The 17,209-nt window shown below is 36.3% G+C and overlaps 2 protein-coding genes across 12 annotated transcripts in view; one reads left to right on the top strand and one right to left on the bottom strand.

Moving 5' to 3' along the window:
• BCAS3 (BCAS3 microtubule associated cell migration factor) overlaps nucleotides 1–17,209 on the top strand; it is a 591,905-nt gene that overhangs the window by 93,423 nt on the left and 481,273 nt on the right. The gene's annotated exons all lie outside the window — the stretch shown is intronic.
• On the bottom strand, nucleotides 1,360–3,706 carry LOC102154025 (NADH dehydrogenase [ubiquinone] 1 alpha subcomplex subunit 1-like). Its single transcript, XM_038549479.1, is given in 3 exon segments — nucleotides 1,360–1,415; nucleotides 1,418–1,575; nucleotides 3,663–3,706. Coding segments are annotated over 3 exon segments (258 nt in total).

Here is a 17,209-nt window from a genome sequence, read left to right as displayed (position 1 = left end):
AATATAATAACAGAGAAATCTAGTTATAGGTTAGTTCTTTTAGAATCTGTTTCCCAGATTCTGGGATTTTTTAAAAAAAAGTTATAACCCGAATTTTTTTATGAGGCATATGCTTGTTGACTGTGCTAATATAGCACTGGGGAATGGAAAGCAAATGTTGAATGCCTACTATGTATCATGTCTGTGAGATATTTTCCATTATGTAACATCATTTAATTTAAAAAACAAGCCCCTGAGGGAGATTGTATTATCCTCATTATATCTGAAGAAACTGAAACTGAATGAGGTTCAATCACAGTTAGTTGTGGACACAGGCCTTTGCCCATTTGCCAGGTCTGTACATGGAACAGCCTTTGCATTCAGGGTACTCTAATATCTTGTTCACATATTAAACTTACTTTTCTGTTTTATGACCATTGTTTTTAGTGTTAATAGAGAACTATTTTAAAATTGAGCCAATAAGTTGTACTTACACACTTATTTATTTTTAAAAAGATTTTATTTATTTATTCATGGGAGACACAGAAAGAGAGAGAGAGAGGAGAGAGAGAGAGAGAGAGAGAGAGAGAAACAGACAGACAGGCAGAGGCTGAGGCTGAGGGAGAAGCAGGTTCCATACAAGGAGCCCAATGTGGGACCCGATCCCCAGACTCCAGGGCGGAATGCAGTCGCTCAACTGCTGAGCCACTCAGGCATCCCCTTACACGCTATTTAAACAGTAACTTCTTAGGAGACTTTTTGTTATGTGCATATTTTGGTCTCAGCATTTCTGTAGAAGTGGAATATGCTTTTGTTGTTGATTTTACTTTTATGGTTTTAAACAGTGTGATGCATTCTGTTACTCAACTACTCAGTTGGGATTTTTCAGAGTATAAAGGGACCTCCCTGATTTGTTTTTTTCTTCGTTTTAACACATTTGTTTATAGTAAATGCAAAGGGAATCTTCTTTGCATGATAGCAGTGATATACAAAGGACATGGACATTGGAAATAGAAGTAGCTAATTTAAGAAACACTTAAATTGAGGATCCCTGGGTGGCTCAGTGGTTTAGCGCCTGCCTTTGGCCCAGGGCGTGATCCTGGAGTCCCGGGATCAAGTCCCACGTCAGGCTCCCAGCATAGAGCCTGCTTCTCCCTCCTCCTGTGTCTCTGCCTCTCTCTCTCTATGTCTATCATAAATAAATAAATAAATAAATAAATAAATAAATAAATAAATAAATAAATCTTAAAAAAAAACACTTAAATTGTTTTTTTTTGTTGTTGTTGTTGTTTTTATTATGCACTACATTATTGCATAACCTTCTAGAACGGGTAGAGAAGTATAAATGAGTTATTTTTTATCAGTCAAGAAAATGCTATTTTAATCAATGTTCTCTAAGCCCTTTGACACATAGTAATGATTAACTCCAGAGAGGCCCTATCTCTTTCTATCAAACTCTACGAGTAGAAATAATGGGCAACCCATTTCTTCTTGTCTCTGTCAGTGAACCTATAGATAAGTGCAGTGGCTGTGCTGGGAATGAACAAGCACACAGTCATGACACCCATCTTGGGCAGAATCTTGAACCATACTGTGCTGCAGTTGCCAAGGTTAAGAAACCCTCTTACTTAATGAAGTGCAATGCCAACTTTTGCTGAGAATAAAGTAATTTCAAGATAGGACAGGTTCCCTACTAATATTCAAATAAATATCTGTTATCAACCTAAATTCACCTTGAAAAAGACAGCGTAAGTTTAACAGCTAAATAATAATAAAGTCTTGATTTAAAAATGAAGGACTAGGGACACCTGGGTGGCTCAGCGGTTGAGCACCTGCCTTCGGCACCTGGTGTGATCCTGGAGACTCAGGATTGAGTCCCACATTGGGCTCCCTGCATGGAGCCTGCTTCTCCCTCTGCCTGTGTCTCTGCCTCTCTCTGTGTGTCTCCCATGAATAAATAAATAAAATCTTTAAAAAAAATAAAAATTAAGGACTAGTCATCAAATATAATAGTTCACACTATTAATTTTTAGCAGCTTTGTTGCAGACTGCCAAAGAGCCATCTTGGATTGGCTGAATTCCATGGGACTGATATTTAGGTGGAGGTCAAGCACAGTTTCAGTGTCCTGAGGTGTTACTGATGAGACTTTATTTCAAGTTGTGTATAAAGTAGATAAAAGTTTTGTTAATTAAAACTAGAAGTGAGGGATCCCTGGGTGGCGCAGCGGTTTGGCGCCTGCCTTTGGCCCAGGGCGCGATCCTGGAGACCCGGGATCGAATCCCACGTCAGGCTCCCGGTGCATGGAGCCTGCTTCTCCCTCTGCCTACGTCTCTGTCTCTCTCTCTCTTCTCTCTCTCTCTGTGACTATCATAAAAAAAAAAAAAAAAAAAAAAAAAAAAAACTAGAAGTGAGATTGCTTGGGACAATAGGTATGCCATGTTTCTTTTTTGTCATGCAGTGTCATGGATGATGTTGTATATGATAGCATGTATTTTGAGCTTTGACTAATTTTCATCCTGTTGTGTTCATGAGGTCTGATGAAATCACGTTTTGGGCTGGTATTACTTCTCCAGACGCAAACGAGATTTATGTTATTCTTCCAGTCTTTGGTGCTTTAATACATGGGCTTTCCAAACAGTTCCTTGGCCTTCTTTCAAGGACCAAGTCTTTCACTTGCCCATCTCTGGTATTTTTTCACTCTTGTGGGTGTTCTGCATTTTCTTCTGGCTCTCTGCATGGCTCTGTGGCTCTCTTTATTGCCTTCAAAGAGTGGGCTTTTACATCTTTGACATACATACCATTTATCAGAGCTGCCACATTGGCATAGAGGTTTTTAATGCAATGGATCAGCATAATAGGGTATTCAAAATCATGGATTATCCATGGACCTCTGGACTTTCATATTATCTAGAGTACACCCTGTTCATCTGATTTTGGGTATAATGAAATCTTAAAAAAAATAAATGACATTACTGTTACTACTTAAGTACTTTTTCTTATGTGGCTTAGAGATATACTTTATATACCTTGAAGTGTTACACTGCCTTTAGTAACAAAAGTCACTAACAGGAATGTTAATTATGCAACATTTACCAGATTGATTTACTCACTTAAAACAAATTTTTAATTTGTCTATGGGGGAAGGCAGAGAGCCAGAATATTACACACTTGAGTCACACTTACAAAGTTTCAAAACACATGCTGGATAGATCTGTAAACTGAGACATATATTATGTAATATTTTAACCATAGGAAGTTTTTAAAATGTGTTTATGTAAAAAAATATCTGAACTATGTACACTCCTATGTGGTGTGTTGTAAGGTCATATTTATAGGCATAGCTGTATATTTCCTTGTGATCCTGGAATTGGTACAAATTTCAAATAGCCCACCAAAATGGTTGTATGTATGTGACCAAATCAAAGGAATGTTTGCTTAAGTAAGAACTTCCTTACTTGCTATTAGATGCTGTATGTATCCCTGAAAACATATTTGTTAAGATCCTGGCTAGAAACAGGTAAATATTCAAATTAATTTGAGGAAAGTTAAAATGAAATGTGGGGGAACTGAGACCTTTACGATTTCTAGGCAAGGGGAGAGAGAGAGCCATTAGCAGAACCTGCAAAGGGAGCCTGATCAAGAGGGTCACTTACAGAAACTCTGGTGGAAGGATTTGGCTTACCTGTAATAATTTGATAGCAGAGCAGTCAGGAGTATTCCAACCATACTCTTTCTCTAGATGGCTCCTTCAGGCTGAACCCAGCCAGAAGCCAAAGGCTAAGTTCTGAAGGTTGAGAGAGCCCATTGAAGCAATCCATATGGTTTGGGCCAGTCTCCTAAAAGGCAGGGAGCAAGGAGCAGACAATACAGAGTGTATTTGGAAGAGCAGCATACTTCTGTTCAGTAGAATTTCACATAGAACAGAGTTTATGGGGAAAACAAATATGGAAGAAATTTATGATGTGTTGTAATCAGAGCAATAATCCTGATTAAAAGTTAGGACTTAAAAAAAAGATTTTTATTTATTTCAGAGACAGAGAGATAGCACAAACATGAGCTGGGGTGGGGGAGGCAGAGAGAGAAAAAGATTCCGCTTTGAGAGGGAGCCTAATACAGGGCTTGATCCCAGACCCTGGGATCATGACCTGAGCTGAAGACAGACACTTAACTGACTGAGCCACCAGGTGCCCCAGAAATTAGGTCTTTTAAAAATAATTGTTAATACTAAAAAAAGGAAGGAATTATGCAACATTCCTAAAAAGGAAGGTGAAGGTACTTTGTTGGAATGGGGGTGTAAGGAAGACTTGAGAAAGTTGTTAGGGAGAAAAGAGCAAAATGGACAAAGACCATATAGAAACAAGTTCTAAGTACATTGTAGCCTGAGCACATCGTCAAATTAAGCCACAAAGAACTTGATTCCTCCTGGTTTTCTGCATTCAGTTGAGCTAGTGTACTTTGTATTCAATTGCTGTTATGTTTTAGCACAAAAAATTAAAATGCTGTCAATTTTATTGACACAGCTTCCTTGATATATTGACATTACTCCACATTTAGAATCACAAATTGTAGCAAAAAACCTGTGTACACACTTTTAATGACTTTATTGAAGTATAATTGACATAAACTATATTTAAAGTGTACGATTTTATATTTGACATATGTATACACCTGTGAAACTATCACCACAAACAAGATAAGGAACATATTTATCACTTCCAAAAGATCCCTTGAGTCCCTTCCCTACCAGCTCCTTTTCCTCAGATGACTACTGATCTACTTTCTTTTTTTTTTTTTTACTTTCTATCACAATAGGTTAGTTTGCATTTTCTAGAGTTTTATATAGATGGAATCATACAGCATCTTTGGTCAGGCTTCTATTATATTGCATATTTCTTTTGAGATTTATCCATGTCGTTGCATTTATGAATAGTTCATTCATTTTGTTCATTCATTTTTATTGCTGACTAGTATCATATCATGAATATTGATTATCTACTCACCTGTTGGATATTTCAATTGTTTCTAGGTTTTGGCTTTTACAAATAGTGCTGCTATGAACATAATTTTAAAGTATTTGTATAAACATATACTTTCTTTTCTTTTGGACCAGTACTCAATACCTATGAGTAGAGTGGCTGAATCATATGGTAGGAGTATGTTTTTCAAAGCGGTTGTCCTATTTTTACAATCCTACCAGCAGTGTATGAGATTTTGAGTTCTGCTTCCTTACCAACATTTGGTTTTATTGTCTTTTTATTTTTAGACACTCCAGGAAATTTTGGCTATTCTAAGTTACTTCTAAGACTAAGTAGGGAAAGGGGCAGAGGGGGAGAGAGACATAGAATCTCAAGCAGAATACACAATGAGCATGGAGTTTAATGCGGGGCTTGATCTCAGGACCCTGAGATCATGACCTAAGCTGAAATCAAGAGTTGGATGCTTACACACTGAGCCACTCAGGTGCCCCCGCACATTAACAATTTGAAAAAAATTCTCAATTTTCAATTTAGTTAACTCTTCTTTCATATCTTATTATTTGACCATTCTGAATTTGTGACTTACTGATTTATAGTGTTGTTTCAAATCTGTAATTGCTTATCCTATTGTACAAATACAAAAATTTGTATCGCAAATCTGTAATTGCGAAATAAACATTATTGTATTGTAAGCAATAAGCAGTATTGACTTACTATATATAATGGTTCTTGAAAAGCCATATGTTACACCTTTCTTTTTCTTCTTGGTATAGTGGAACTTTCACACAACACATAGTAATTAAATATAAATTAAGAGTAATATTTTTTAGAGATTTATTTATTTATTTATTCATGAGAGACATAGAGAGGCAGAGACTTAGGGAAAGGGAGAAGCAGGCTCCCTGTGGGACTCAATCTCAGGACCCTGGGACTATGACCTGAGCTAAAAGCAGAGGCTCAACCACTGAGCCACCCAGGTGCTCCAAGTGTAATATTTGTACATGTGTTTTCAAGTGAAGCTACCACTGTAGCTTAATCAAAACAATAGTTTCTAGTCAGAATATTGTATCAAATAACTTTGAAACATACACTACTATCAGTTATTACAGTAATGTCTTTCATTGAATGGAACTTCCCAGTCACATCTCTCAATGTTCTTGTGTAGGGCCTTCCTACTTGAATCTTTTTTTTTTCTTTCCATTCAAGCTTTTATTTAAATTCCAGTTAGCTCACATATAGTATAGTATTAGCTTCAAGGGTGAAGCTTAGTGATTCATCAGTTGCTCATTACATCACCCAGTGCTTATTACATCAATGCCCATCATCCAGTTACCTCACCCCCCCCACCTCCTCTCCAGCAACCCTCAGTTTGTTCCCTGTATTTAAGAGTCTCTTATGGTTTTCATTCCTCTCTGCCTTTATCTTATTTGATTTTTCCTTCCCTTCCCCTATGTTCATCTGTTTTGTTTCTTAAAATCCACATATTAGTGAAATCATATGGCATTTGCCTTTCTCTGAGGGACTTACTTCATTTAGCATAATATGCTCTCATTCCATCCACCTCATTGCAAATGGCAAGATTTCATTCTTTTCACTTGAATATAAGCTTGTTTGTGGGACTTGCGTTAATTACTCTATCAGGAAACATACCACAATCACATGCCTGATAGATATTCATCTTCTGGGTCCCCTATGTTAAGTCACCATCAGCAACATTATATGAGGGCGAAAGTCCACATAGAAAGAGATGCTTAACCATCCTCACTTTCCCAACTGAGTCCAACATGCAGCCAATTCAGAAGGTGGAATATGAGCCCAGGAAAGAATAGCAAAGCCACCACCTACCCAATCCACAGAATCATGGGAAATAAAGCAGTTATTGGTCAAAAGCAGTATGATTTCTGGTGGTTTGTCAGGCAGCCATAGGTACATGAACCATATTAATCATCTATGTATATCCCTAGTGAGAAGGATGATGTGATGACACCTTCTTAACTTTTGTCTGTTTACAGCCACTGCTTCCATATGTTTGAGTATAATATTTTCTCCTTCCTTCCTTCCTTCCTTCCTTCCTTCCTTCCTTCCTTCCTTCCTTCCTTCCTTCCTTCCTTCCTTCCTTCCTTCCTTCCTTCCCTCTCTCTCTCTCTCTCTTTTTTTCTTTCCTTAAATAGAATTTATGGTGGCGACAACTATGTATGTGTGAGATCTACCTGGTTGGGCCAGCTGGGCTCGCATAGTTGGCTTAATAAACACATCCCTGGGGCCTATTCTCTGCGGCTGGAAGTGCTAACACTGGCGGTTCAGTGTAGATTCCGGTTCCCAGTTTCATGGTGCCCTTGGCTGCGTTCTTTTCAGTTTGGCCTCCATTTTCCACCGATGTTTCTTACACTGCTTCCAGGTCAGTTCAGCCTTTGCTTGCCGGCTCTCAGACTCCAGATCCTCCCAGTTGTCATTGCCCCATAGGTTTCAGTATCAGCTGGGCACCAGTCTCCTGTGGTACCAGCACTGTTGTCACCAGGTTCTAGGCCACCCCAGTTATACTCACTATTTAGACATGTGCTCTCAGCAGGTGACTCTGGGGGACTTGGTTCCTGCCAGCCATGCTGGTGTGGAAACACTCTTGATTTTAGCTTTTATTTTGTCCTCATCAGTTTTTCTGTGCTGTAATTTTATTTTAATGTGTGATTTGAGAGCAAGGGATTTGTGAATCTAAAAAGGTTGAAAAATTGGTGAGGAGAATGGTGTAGATAAAAGAGAAGCACAGGAAAAGCTTAAATCATTAAGCAAAAGATGGCTTTTCTTGCAAAAAGGATTAAAAATGGAAATAGAATTTTTAAAAGGGTATTTTTAAAAAGATTTTATTTATTTATTTATTCATGAGAGACACACAGAGAGAGGCAGAGACATAGACAGAGGAAGAAGCCGGCTCTCCCTGGAGAGTCTGATGTGGGACTTGATCCCAGGACCCTGGGATCACTTCCTGAGCCAAAGGCAGATGCTCAACCACTGAGCCACCCAGGTGCCCCCTAAAAGGGGTATTTTCTTGAGAGTTAGCTAATGATTGACTTGGCTATATATTCTAAGATATTACATCATGCCGTGAGAAGTAGTCCTGATACTTGAGAAACAAAATGTATGTGATATATTAAATGGAGACAAACTGTGGGAAGTCAGTCAGTCAAGCTTCCACTTTGGGTGGTGTGTGTTTTTTTTTTTTTTTTCTTAACACAGATTCCTCTTTTATGGCTATGTCAAGCTTTAAAAAAATTTTTAGTATCATTATATGAGGAAAAAGATAATTCTCACCAAACATAACTGATTTTGATATTGAATGTCCACCTGAAAGTAGATCACCTGAAAGGAGATTATTCACTTTCAAAGAAATGACTTTCTGATACCCTTCTTTGTCAACAACCTACTTATATATAAGTCTTTCTATTTTGACTAGTATGATAACCTTTCATTATTTCATAATTAAAGTATAATCTCTATTTACTTTCAGAGTAATGTTTATCAGGTAAACCCATTTTTAGTATTTGATTAATATCTTTTCCTGTCTCTGTGAAAATATGTATTGGAAGAAAACTCATAATAGCTTTTCCCATTAAAAGTAATGGGATTTATTTTCCATTTAATCCCTTTTCATTTAGTTGTAGAGTTTTCAGGAACAAATTAAAGTCACTAAGTGAGGCATGCAGGCTTGGGTAGTTATCTTGTACTCATAGTTTTCTATTTTGTGGGATTTGGGGGGGATATTTTCATTATTATATAATCCTGTTTTTTTCTTTTAGTAGTTTAGTGTGAATGTTATTATTCCTTTTTTTATTCATGATAAACTCAATATGTTTTTTTCTGGGGCAGCTTTAAACAATCAGTGTTTTAAAAATTTTTTAAATATTTATTTATTTAAGAGAGACACAGAAAGACAGGCAGAGACATAGGCAGAGGGAGAAGCAGGCTCCTTGAGGGGAGCCCTTTGTGGGATTCGATCCTGATACTTGGGGACCACACCTAGCCGAAGGCAGATGCTCAACCACTGAGCCACCCAGGCACCCCTAACAATCAGTTTTATAGAGATTAAGGGTTGTGATTGGAGGGGTCAGGTGCTTTATCTGATTTCCTAGTGGGAGTGTGTCTTTTTCTGTAGATAAGGTGTACTATAGGGATTCTTTAATAAATGGTACCTTGAGGCTATGGCTTCAGTCCTCCTGGTTTTCTGACAAGACCTTTACCTTCAGCTGCTTTCTTCCATCTTTCCTTTCCCATTAAGTTCCTGAGGACACATACCATATCTGTTGTGATTCCTCTCTGATGCTTTCCTTCTGGCTGGCATCTCTGGTCCTGCACTTGTTCTCAGCCCTCTTTTTTTGATTTATTAGTTGTCAACACTTTGATCCCACTGATCTGAGACCTGTTTTTAGCAATTCCCCACTTAAATGAGACTCATTGTATCTGGGAGTAAATCCTAGGTGATTTTATCTATGCTCTGCCACTTATAGGGCCATTGCTCTCTCTACTTGTTTTTCAAGTAATCCGTGCTCAGTTCTAGCCAGTTCAGAAGGCTCTGCCAATTTAGAATATTTCTGATTCCCCTATGTAAATGTTATTTAAATTTGTTGGTTTTTCTCTTCTTAATTATGCTATAGTGCAATTTAGGGGCAATTTCATTTGCTTTGCTTGTTGAGATATATGTAGATATGTGTATCTATATATGTTTTAAAGATTTATTTATTCATGAGAGACACAGAGAGGCAGAGACACAGGCAGAGGGAGAAGCAGGCTCCCTGTGGGGAGCCTGATGGCGGGACTCCATCCTGGAACCCCAGGGTCACGCCCTGAGCTGAAGGCAGATTCTGCTCAACCACTGAGCCACCCAGGCAGGCATCCTTGATATATATTATTATTTTTTTATATATTATTTTTTAAAGGTATTTGGAGATTTGAGAGTTAGATGGCCATATATACACATGCAAATACATTTGTAAAAATATTTGAGTTGTATTGTTCTTATCTGTACCTTGGTCGTTTTGCCTTTTGTTAATATTTTATGCTCTGTTTTCATTTAACAATGATTATTAGTGCTATCTCATGCACATTATCTCATTGTGTACATATTCCACTAATATACATATTTTAGGGACTGCTGGGTGGCTCAGTGGTTGGCTCAGGTCATGATCCTGGGGTCCTGGGATCGAGGCCCACATTAGGCTCCCTGCAGAGAGCCTGCTTCTCCCTCTGCCCATGTCTCTGCCTCTCTCTGTGTGTCTCTCACGAATAAATAAATAAAATCTCTTTAAAAATACATATTTTAAAATATTGGTCATAAATAAAAAGATAGGCCATCATGTGCTTTCACCAAATGTAAGGATCTCATGTTTAGCTTTGTAAGATTTTGTGTCAGAGAATGATGGTAAGGCAAAGAAGAAAGGATTTGTGAAAAGTTTGTTTCCTATACTATCTGATTCTAAACTTGAGAACAAAAATTAGCCACAAATTTTATCAAAATGGGACCATCTCACCTGCCATTTTACTACAGTGTATGTTTCATGTAGCAGTGCTGCAGAGAGGTAGATTTTCCAAGAGCTGTGTTTAATTCTTGTCATGTGGGTCTCCTTGATCTTAATAAAAGTCCTTGGAGCACGAACCCTTACCAGGTTTTGAGCCTTTATTCAGAAAGTGAATATTGAAATCCCATCATTACAAGTGGTTGAAAGAATGTTCTCTTTTCTTAGATGTGTTTTATGTGTTACTACTTTACTTTAGGATCTGTATACTTAAGTATTTGCTCACTAGAAATTCTCTTGTGCTATTCAAGCAGATTTGGCTCTGAGCAATTTAAACATGGTTGGTGCCAATTGAAATGCTAATATTGTGGATATATTATGTTAAAATATATTAAAATTAATTTCACCTGTTTATTTATACTTTTGTTTAATGTAGCTACTAGAAAATTTAATGTTACATATGTAGCTCATTTTATCTTTTTATTGAATTGTATTGCTCTCACCTTATTTTGGGCTACAGGTATACATTTGGATTTCTGATGACCTCTTTGTGGAAAACCATTATTACAGTTTCTTGTTACATGTACAGATCTATAGATTCATCTCTCCTGAGCTGTTAGCCGGGAATATTTACAGAGTTCCTGGAAATGTAGTGTAAAGAAAGATTGCCAGAGGATAGTAGTCTATAATGTGTAGTTGAAGAAAGAAGCCTTCAGGCAAACCTTGACTATGATATTCTGGATGACATTGAGCCTTCAGTGGCAGCATTTTTAATGTGAATCTAACAAGAACTCTACCTATTGTGATATTTATGTTTAATGGATCTGGTTTTCTTTTTCTTTCCGTAAGCATTTATGCTAAGGTTGGTGCTGTTATATTCACTGATACTCTAAGAATTCATGTTAAGAAGTGTAGAATATTGAAAACAACAAAGGTTTTGGAGTCATACAGATTTGAATTTAGCTGCATAAACTAGTAAATTATTCACAATTCTCAGGCTCAATTTCTTATTTGTTAAGTGGTGCTGATATGCAACTACTGTGCTTGGTTCCTGTGAGGATTAAATGAGATCATGTTTTCAAGAATTTAGTATAGTGGCAGGTTCATATTAGGTGTACCTTTGGTTCAGAAAGATATGAAGGATAGCCAAGGAATACTCTACCAGGAATTTCTTTTCATATATACATATATACGAAGAACAGATGTATGTATGTATGAATGCATGGATGTATATATGTAGTGTTTTGGGGAAGCTTTGCTTGTGTGACTACTGGAGAAATGAGACTCTGCCCAGTTTATCCAGTTCTTGTGCTACAGGTTTGTCAGTCTCATGTCAGTCCAGTACTGTATATCTCTGATGAACAGGAGCCACTTACTTTCATTGGAAAATGGTCATTTGTTTATATTCCCCAAAGAAACTCATGCTATGTTTATATCTTTATGTCTTTATAAGGTAAAACTGAAATACAACAAATCACATATTTAAAGTGTATTGTATGATAAATTTTGACATATGTATGCACCCATGAAACCAGTACTCCAAAGTAATGAGCATATCCATCACCCACAGTAATTTTCTTATGCCCTTTTATAATGCATCTTTGCTGCCCCTCCCAGTAGGAAGGGAGTTGAAGAAGTACATTTTAATGTAATAAGTCTCTGAGTATCATTGGGGTCTTTTTGGGGGAGATACTTTGCTGTCATGTAGTTTCGGATGACTTTAGTATATAGCTAAAAACATAAAGGTAGGAGTTTTTAATTCAAAGTTGTTTTTTCTTCTGCTCTACATTTGAAACCAAAGGCCTTTTAAAAGAAAAGCTTTCCATCTAGGACAAGTTCATAAAACTACTAAAGGCCTTGCAGTTTCTCTGTGTAATCATTTCAAAACAAAATTTTTTCAGCCACCAAAAGGATGCAGTCTTGACATATAAATAGAAAACAGATTGAGTTTTTGGCTGATATTGCTATACTGGTTTAAATGTTGGTTCGGTCAGCTTCAGGCTTAGATTACAAGATTTGCAAATTAAAGGAAAACCAAAAGAGAAAGAACATCTGCATAGATTCTGACTTTGTGGAATTCCATTAGGGCATGCTTAGTCTCTTTCTGGTGGAACAGGGCATGTGCACAGTGAATAAGCCCTATCAAGAGATCACTGTTCTGTTGTGCTTGTCCTAAAGACTAAATTGATGATGAAAATTGAGTAATTCATTATGAAGAACCACGACAGTTTCCAAATCAAGTATTATTCCATAATTTTGGAGAAAAAATTTTGTTGATGTAGCTATATGGTATTTAGCTAAAATAAAATCCCTTTAAATGTCACTGGTTGTGTTTCTTGATGATTTTCTTGAATCCAAATGTTGGGATTTGAGAAAGATAATTTGTATTAACTAAGACTTAAATGTGTTTTAATCAAGAGCTATGTTGATGTGATCGACAATAAATCACTATACACTTCAGTGAGATGTGAGGCATCTTTATTTGCTTCTGGGTAAATTGTATCTTGTGTGTGTATGATTTAAAAATGCTTACCATAAAAATGTTTGCTATAGATTACTTATGCTGCTATTTTCAAAGAAATGCTTCATTTTAATGTTTTTTCCCCTTTTATTCTAAAAGGGAACATTATATTCTTTTTTTTTAAAGATTTATTTATTTTAGAGAGAGAGCATGAGGGTGGTAAGGGACAGAGGGAGAGGGAGAGAATCCCCCAGCAGACTTCCTGTTGTGCATGGAGCCCAACGAGGGTCTCCATCTCACAACCCATGAGATCATGACCTGAGCCAAAACCAAGAGTCAGACTTGCCTGAGCCATCCAGGTACCTCTATATTCTTTTAATATTGTTTCAGTTACTCTTGCAATATCTGGGAAATCAATAGTAATCCAGGGCAATAGTTTTGAACTGAGGGGAGAAAGAGATGGTGATTTTGATTCCTGGACACATGGCAGTGCCTGGGGACATTTTTGATTATTACACCTTGAGGTGGGGAGGAGCTAGTTGTATATAGGGGGTAGAGTAAGGATGCTGCTAAACATCCTATTATGTAGAGATCAGCCCCTGACAATAAGGAATTATTCAGCCTTTGTCAATAAATAGGGCCAAGGTTGAGAAACTTGCTTCTAAGGAGACAAAAATCTACACACCAATTGAGCTGGCATTGTAGCATAGAAAGAAAATAAGTAAAGTGTAAAGTATAGTGATAAGAGATATGTAAAAAATACTGGATCATGTGGTTAGATAATGTTGGACAGGGCAGTGTTATGTGTTCTTGATGGACATTTAGGAAATTTGATGCTTGGCCTATAGTGAATAGAGGTGAACATTTGTGTCTACCGTATATACATTATTTGCTGTACATTTCTGTTTGGCATATGTACCTAGGAGTTGGATTGCTAAATCAAAAGTTAGGCTTTAAAATCCTGGGTTTCATATTCTGTGCAAGAGTGTACAGAATGCCACAGTTTTCTTATTTATAAGTGTAAAGCTGTTAGTCGTAACTCAGGATACTTTGAAGGGGATTTAAAAACGTGGGGGAAAAAAACTCCTTTTGGATTAATACTTTGCTGAAAAACTTGAAAAAAATTACAAACGACCTGAAATATTGTTTTATAAATAGATTATTCTTATTTAAAAATAAGCTTTCTGGCCTCATTAAAGTGGTTGTCACAATCGGTATAACATCCCAGAGGCAAGATTTAGTTGTTTTTGTTGTTTTAAAGTCTTTTCAGTGTATTATATTTTAATGTTAACTGATTTTATCCTTTGTTAGACACAATTGTTATAACAAGTGGCTTTTCTTGGCATTCAAGTGACTTTATTAACATTTTGTTTCCCAGACACACTAAAAAAGGCCCAGGCAGTTAGTGTGAGATAACTGGCTTACTCATTAGTGCCTCCTGCTTGGGTGTGGGTGCTTGTGCTTGTGGAGAGGGGTGCAGATAGAGATGCCCCACGAGAGCCAGGACTTTTGAGTGCCCCTTTGGAGTTATTATTAATACTTCTGAAACCTGGAAGTGCTGTAAGTGGTATAAATATTGGTGTATTTAAATTCTATCACTTACTCAAAGGTTAACAGTTACTGTTTGTCCCTGTGGAAACAATGAAATATAATGAATTTGTGTGTTGTAAAATCACATTTCCTATTTTGTCTTAAACCTTGTTTTCTTAGAATCTTTTTCATTTTGTTGAAACATTTCAAGAGCACATTCTGAATGCATCTGCTTGTCAATTTGTCCATGCACCTTTCTCAAACAAGGAAATAGAAGTGAAGTTTCTGACGACCGGAGAGCTTGATCAAAAAAGCTGTAGTGCATACTTCTGCTAGTCACTTGTCAAACGAAGCAGTGCTATAGGAAAGATGGTAATGCGCCCCTCCACTCTTACAGACTGGACTGCTGCGTTTGGGGCCGCTTTAAATTATTAAACACTAAACGCTGTAATGTTAATTAGAAGAGGAACAAACTCTACAAAGATAAATATGTTTTCAATATGATTCTTAGGGAGGGTACAGTAGAAACCAGTGAATAGAGAGGAAATTTATTTCTGGCAGGACTCTAGACATGGAACTGTGGCTGAACTTTTTACCCTAATTACCTCCTGCTAATGCCTGCAGCGGTCTGGAATCAAAGTGGTGCTTCAGGCCCTGGAAATTCTCTGATGTGGCAAACGTTTGTTGTGTGAGGAGGGTTTCTTAAGAAAAAGCAGAATATTGTGACAGGATTTTAAAAAAATTTCTCAGTTACCACCCACCTCACTTGTTGCCTACAAAAATAGAGTAATTGTTTGCATCTGTGTGTGCTTTTTTTCCCTCTAAGAAATAACTGTTATAAATCAATGTGACATAGATCCAGTGAACTGAGGCTTGCCCGAGGTAGGCTTTTTTTTTTTTTTTTAAGTTTCTCCTTTATTTTAAAATCTAGGTTCAAATGTAAAGAAGTTATTATTTTTTAGAAGTTACTTTTGATAAGTGAGAAAAAACATTCTGCCCGTTTCTTAGGAGAATTTGGATCTTGAACTATGCTTTTCAAAATGAATTCTAACCACTTTCGTACCATCGAACTGATAACTATTAAATTGCTTAATCCTGGAAGTCAAATGGGAATTTCCAGTTTCCCTTTTTAACTTTCCATCTGACTGGGACTAGAACCTTTGAGACATTTCTTTTTATTTTTTTCTGAACCTTTACATCATTCCATTTATCTGTCATACAATTTCTGGCTTCTTGTACATATTTTTGAAGTGAAAAGAGTAAGTTTTGTGAAAACCACCTGCTTTTCATCCTTTGCTTTTAAAATCAGTGTTTCTATACTATATATAGGATAAATACACTGACCTTGCATTTTATATGTTCTGAGACAATCCAGATTTCAATTATGAACATCTGTGCTAACTTGTATCTCCAGCTCCAGCCCTTTACTAATCTAAAATACCTTGTAGATAATTCTTGAAAAACACTAATTGCACTGTTATTTTATAATGCAAATAAATTCAGGGTTTTACTTGAGTAGAAATTTATTTTGGCCATCTTTTAGTTAGATATTGTATAGAAATAGCTTTAATTTATAAAGGTGGTATGCTACTAGTTTTCTTGATCCTGGGCAATAAAGATAATTTTTATTCCTCATAATCTAAAATTTCTTATAAGGCTGTGTCGCAGATTCACCTCTTGCTGTGGGTAAGCTGTGGTTACAGTTGCTCCAGTATAGCCTTAGTATTTTGCATATTGTATAGCTTTGCACTGCATCTGTTACCATTAATATAGTTTTATTTGTGAATTGTGAATGAGGGTTAGTTTTTTGGATTACGAGTTTCAAAAGTACGTTGCAAATAATTTATTTTTACTTTGCTCAGTACATGTTTGTAAAGACTTTTTAATTAGTGGAAGGCAATTATACATTTTCACTTTATTATATTGTTTTGAAAGTATGATTAACCACATTGGATATAATGTTATATTTCACAACTTTTGCTTTGTTGTTTGATTCCTCTTGATTCTCCCCATTCCACCTATCTTTGTAAAGACAGTCAAGTAAGAAAAACATTTTTCTTCTAACTATACTATAAAAGTAATCTTTTACTTTTAATCTTTTACATAATAAAACTATGAAAACTGGAAGACCATTTATGTTTTAACCATGTCTGTATCTTTAGGCATTTAGTGTTGTTGCAATTTAATTTATACTTAATTATAAAGTAACTCTGCATATTATTATGAGACATATTTAAAGTCTCATCTGCTTTTTACCTAAATCTGATACCTCAGGAAAAAGAAATGACAACGATGTGGCTTTATTACATACTATGGAATATAAAAACATTTAGTAAAACTGAGTATAAATATTCCGTCCAACTTTCAAACACATTCTGTGGAAAAAAAAAAAAAAACAACAAACACATTCTGTGGTGTACAAATAATGATTTTCTTGAACTTTGGTAAGTCAAATTAGATTAGATTTAGAACATATTTAGTTTTCCTCTAAAAAATAAAAATGCTCAGATTTTTGTTATCATTTTAAGTATTGAGAAGGGAAAACACGGAAGTAATAGATTTTACACATATTCTTTTCTAAAACATGTCAGTACATTTTCATATTCTTTGATTTTTGAGAAGTAGATTTCATATAATCTATTAACTTTAGTTTTCCTACATTTCTCAAGATGTCTCAAATTATGTGATTTGTTGGCTTCCTGGACATGTTTAATATGTTGGTTTGTATTGATTCCATGCACATTGATAAAGTCTTAGG

The sequence above is a fragment of the Canis lupus genome, chromosome 9, assembly GCF_011100685.1.
Source record: "Canis lupus familiaris isolate Mischka breed German Shepherd chromosome 9, alternate assembly UU_Cfam_GSD_1.0, whole genome shotgun sequence".
In the NCBI taxonomy this organism is placed as follows: Eukaryota; Metazoa; Chordata; class Mammalia; order Carnivora; family Canidae; genus Canis; species Canis lupus.
The sequence above is the reverse complement of the archived record's forward strand: the minus strand, read 5'-3'. Positions and strand labels throughout refer to the sequence as shown.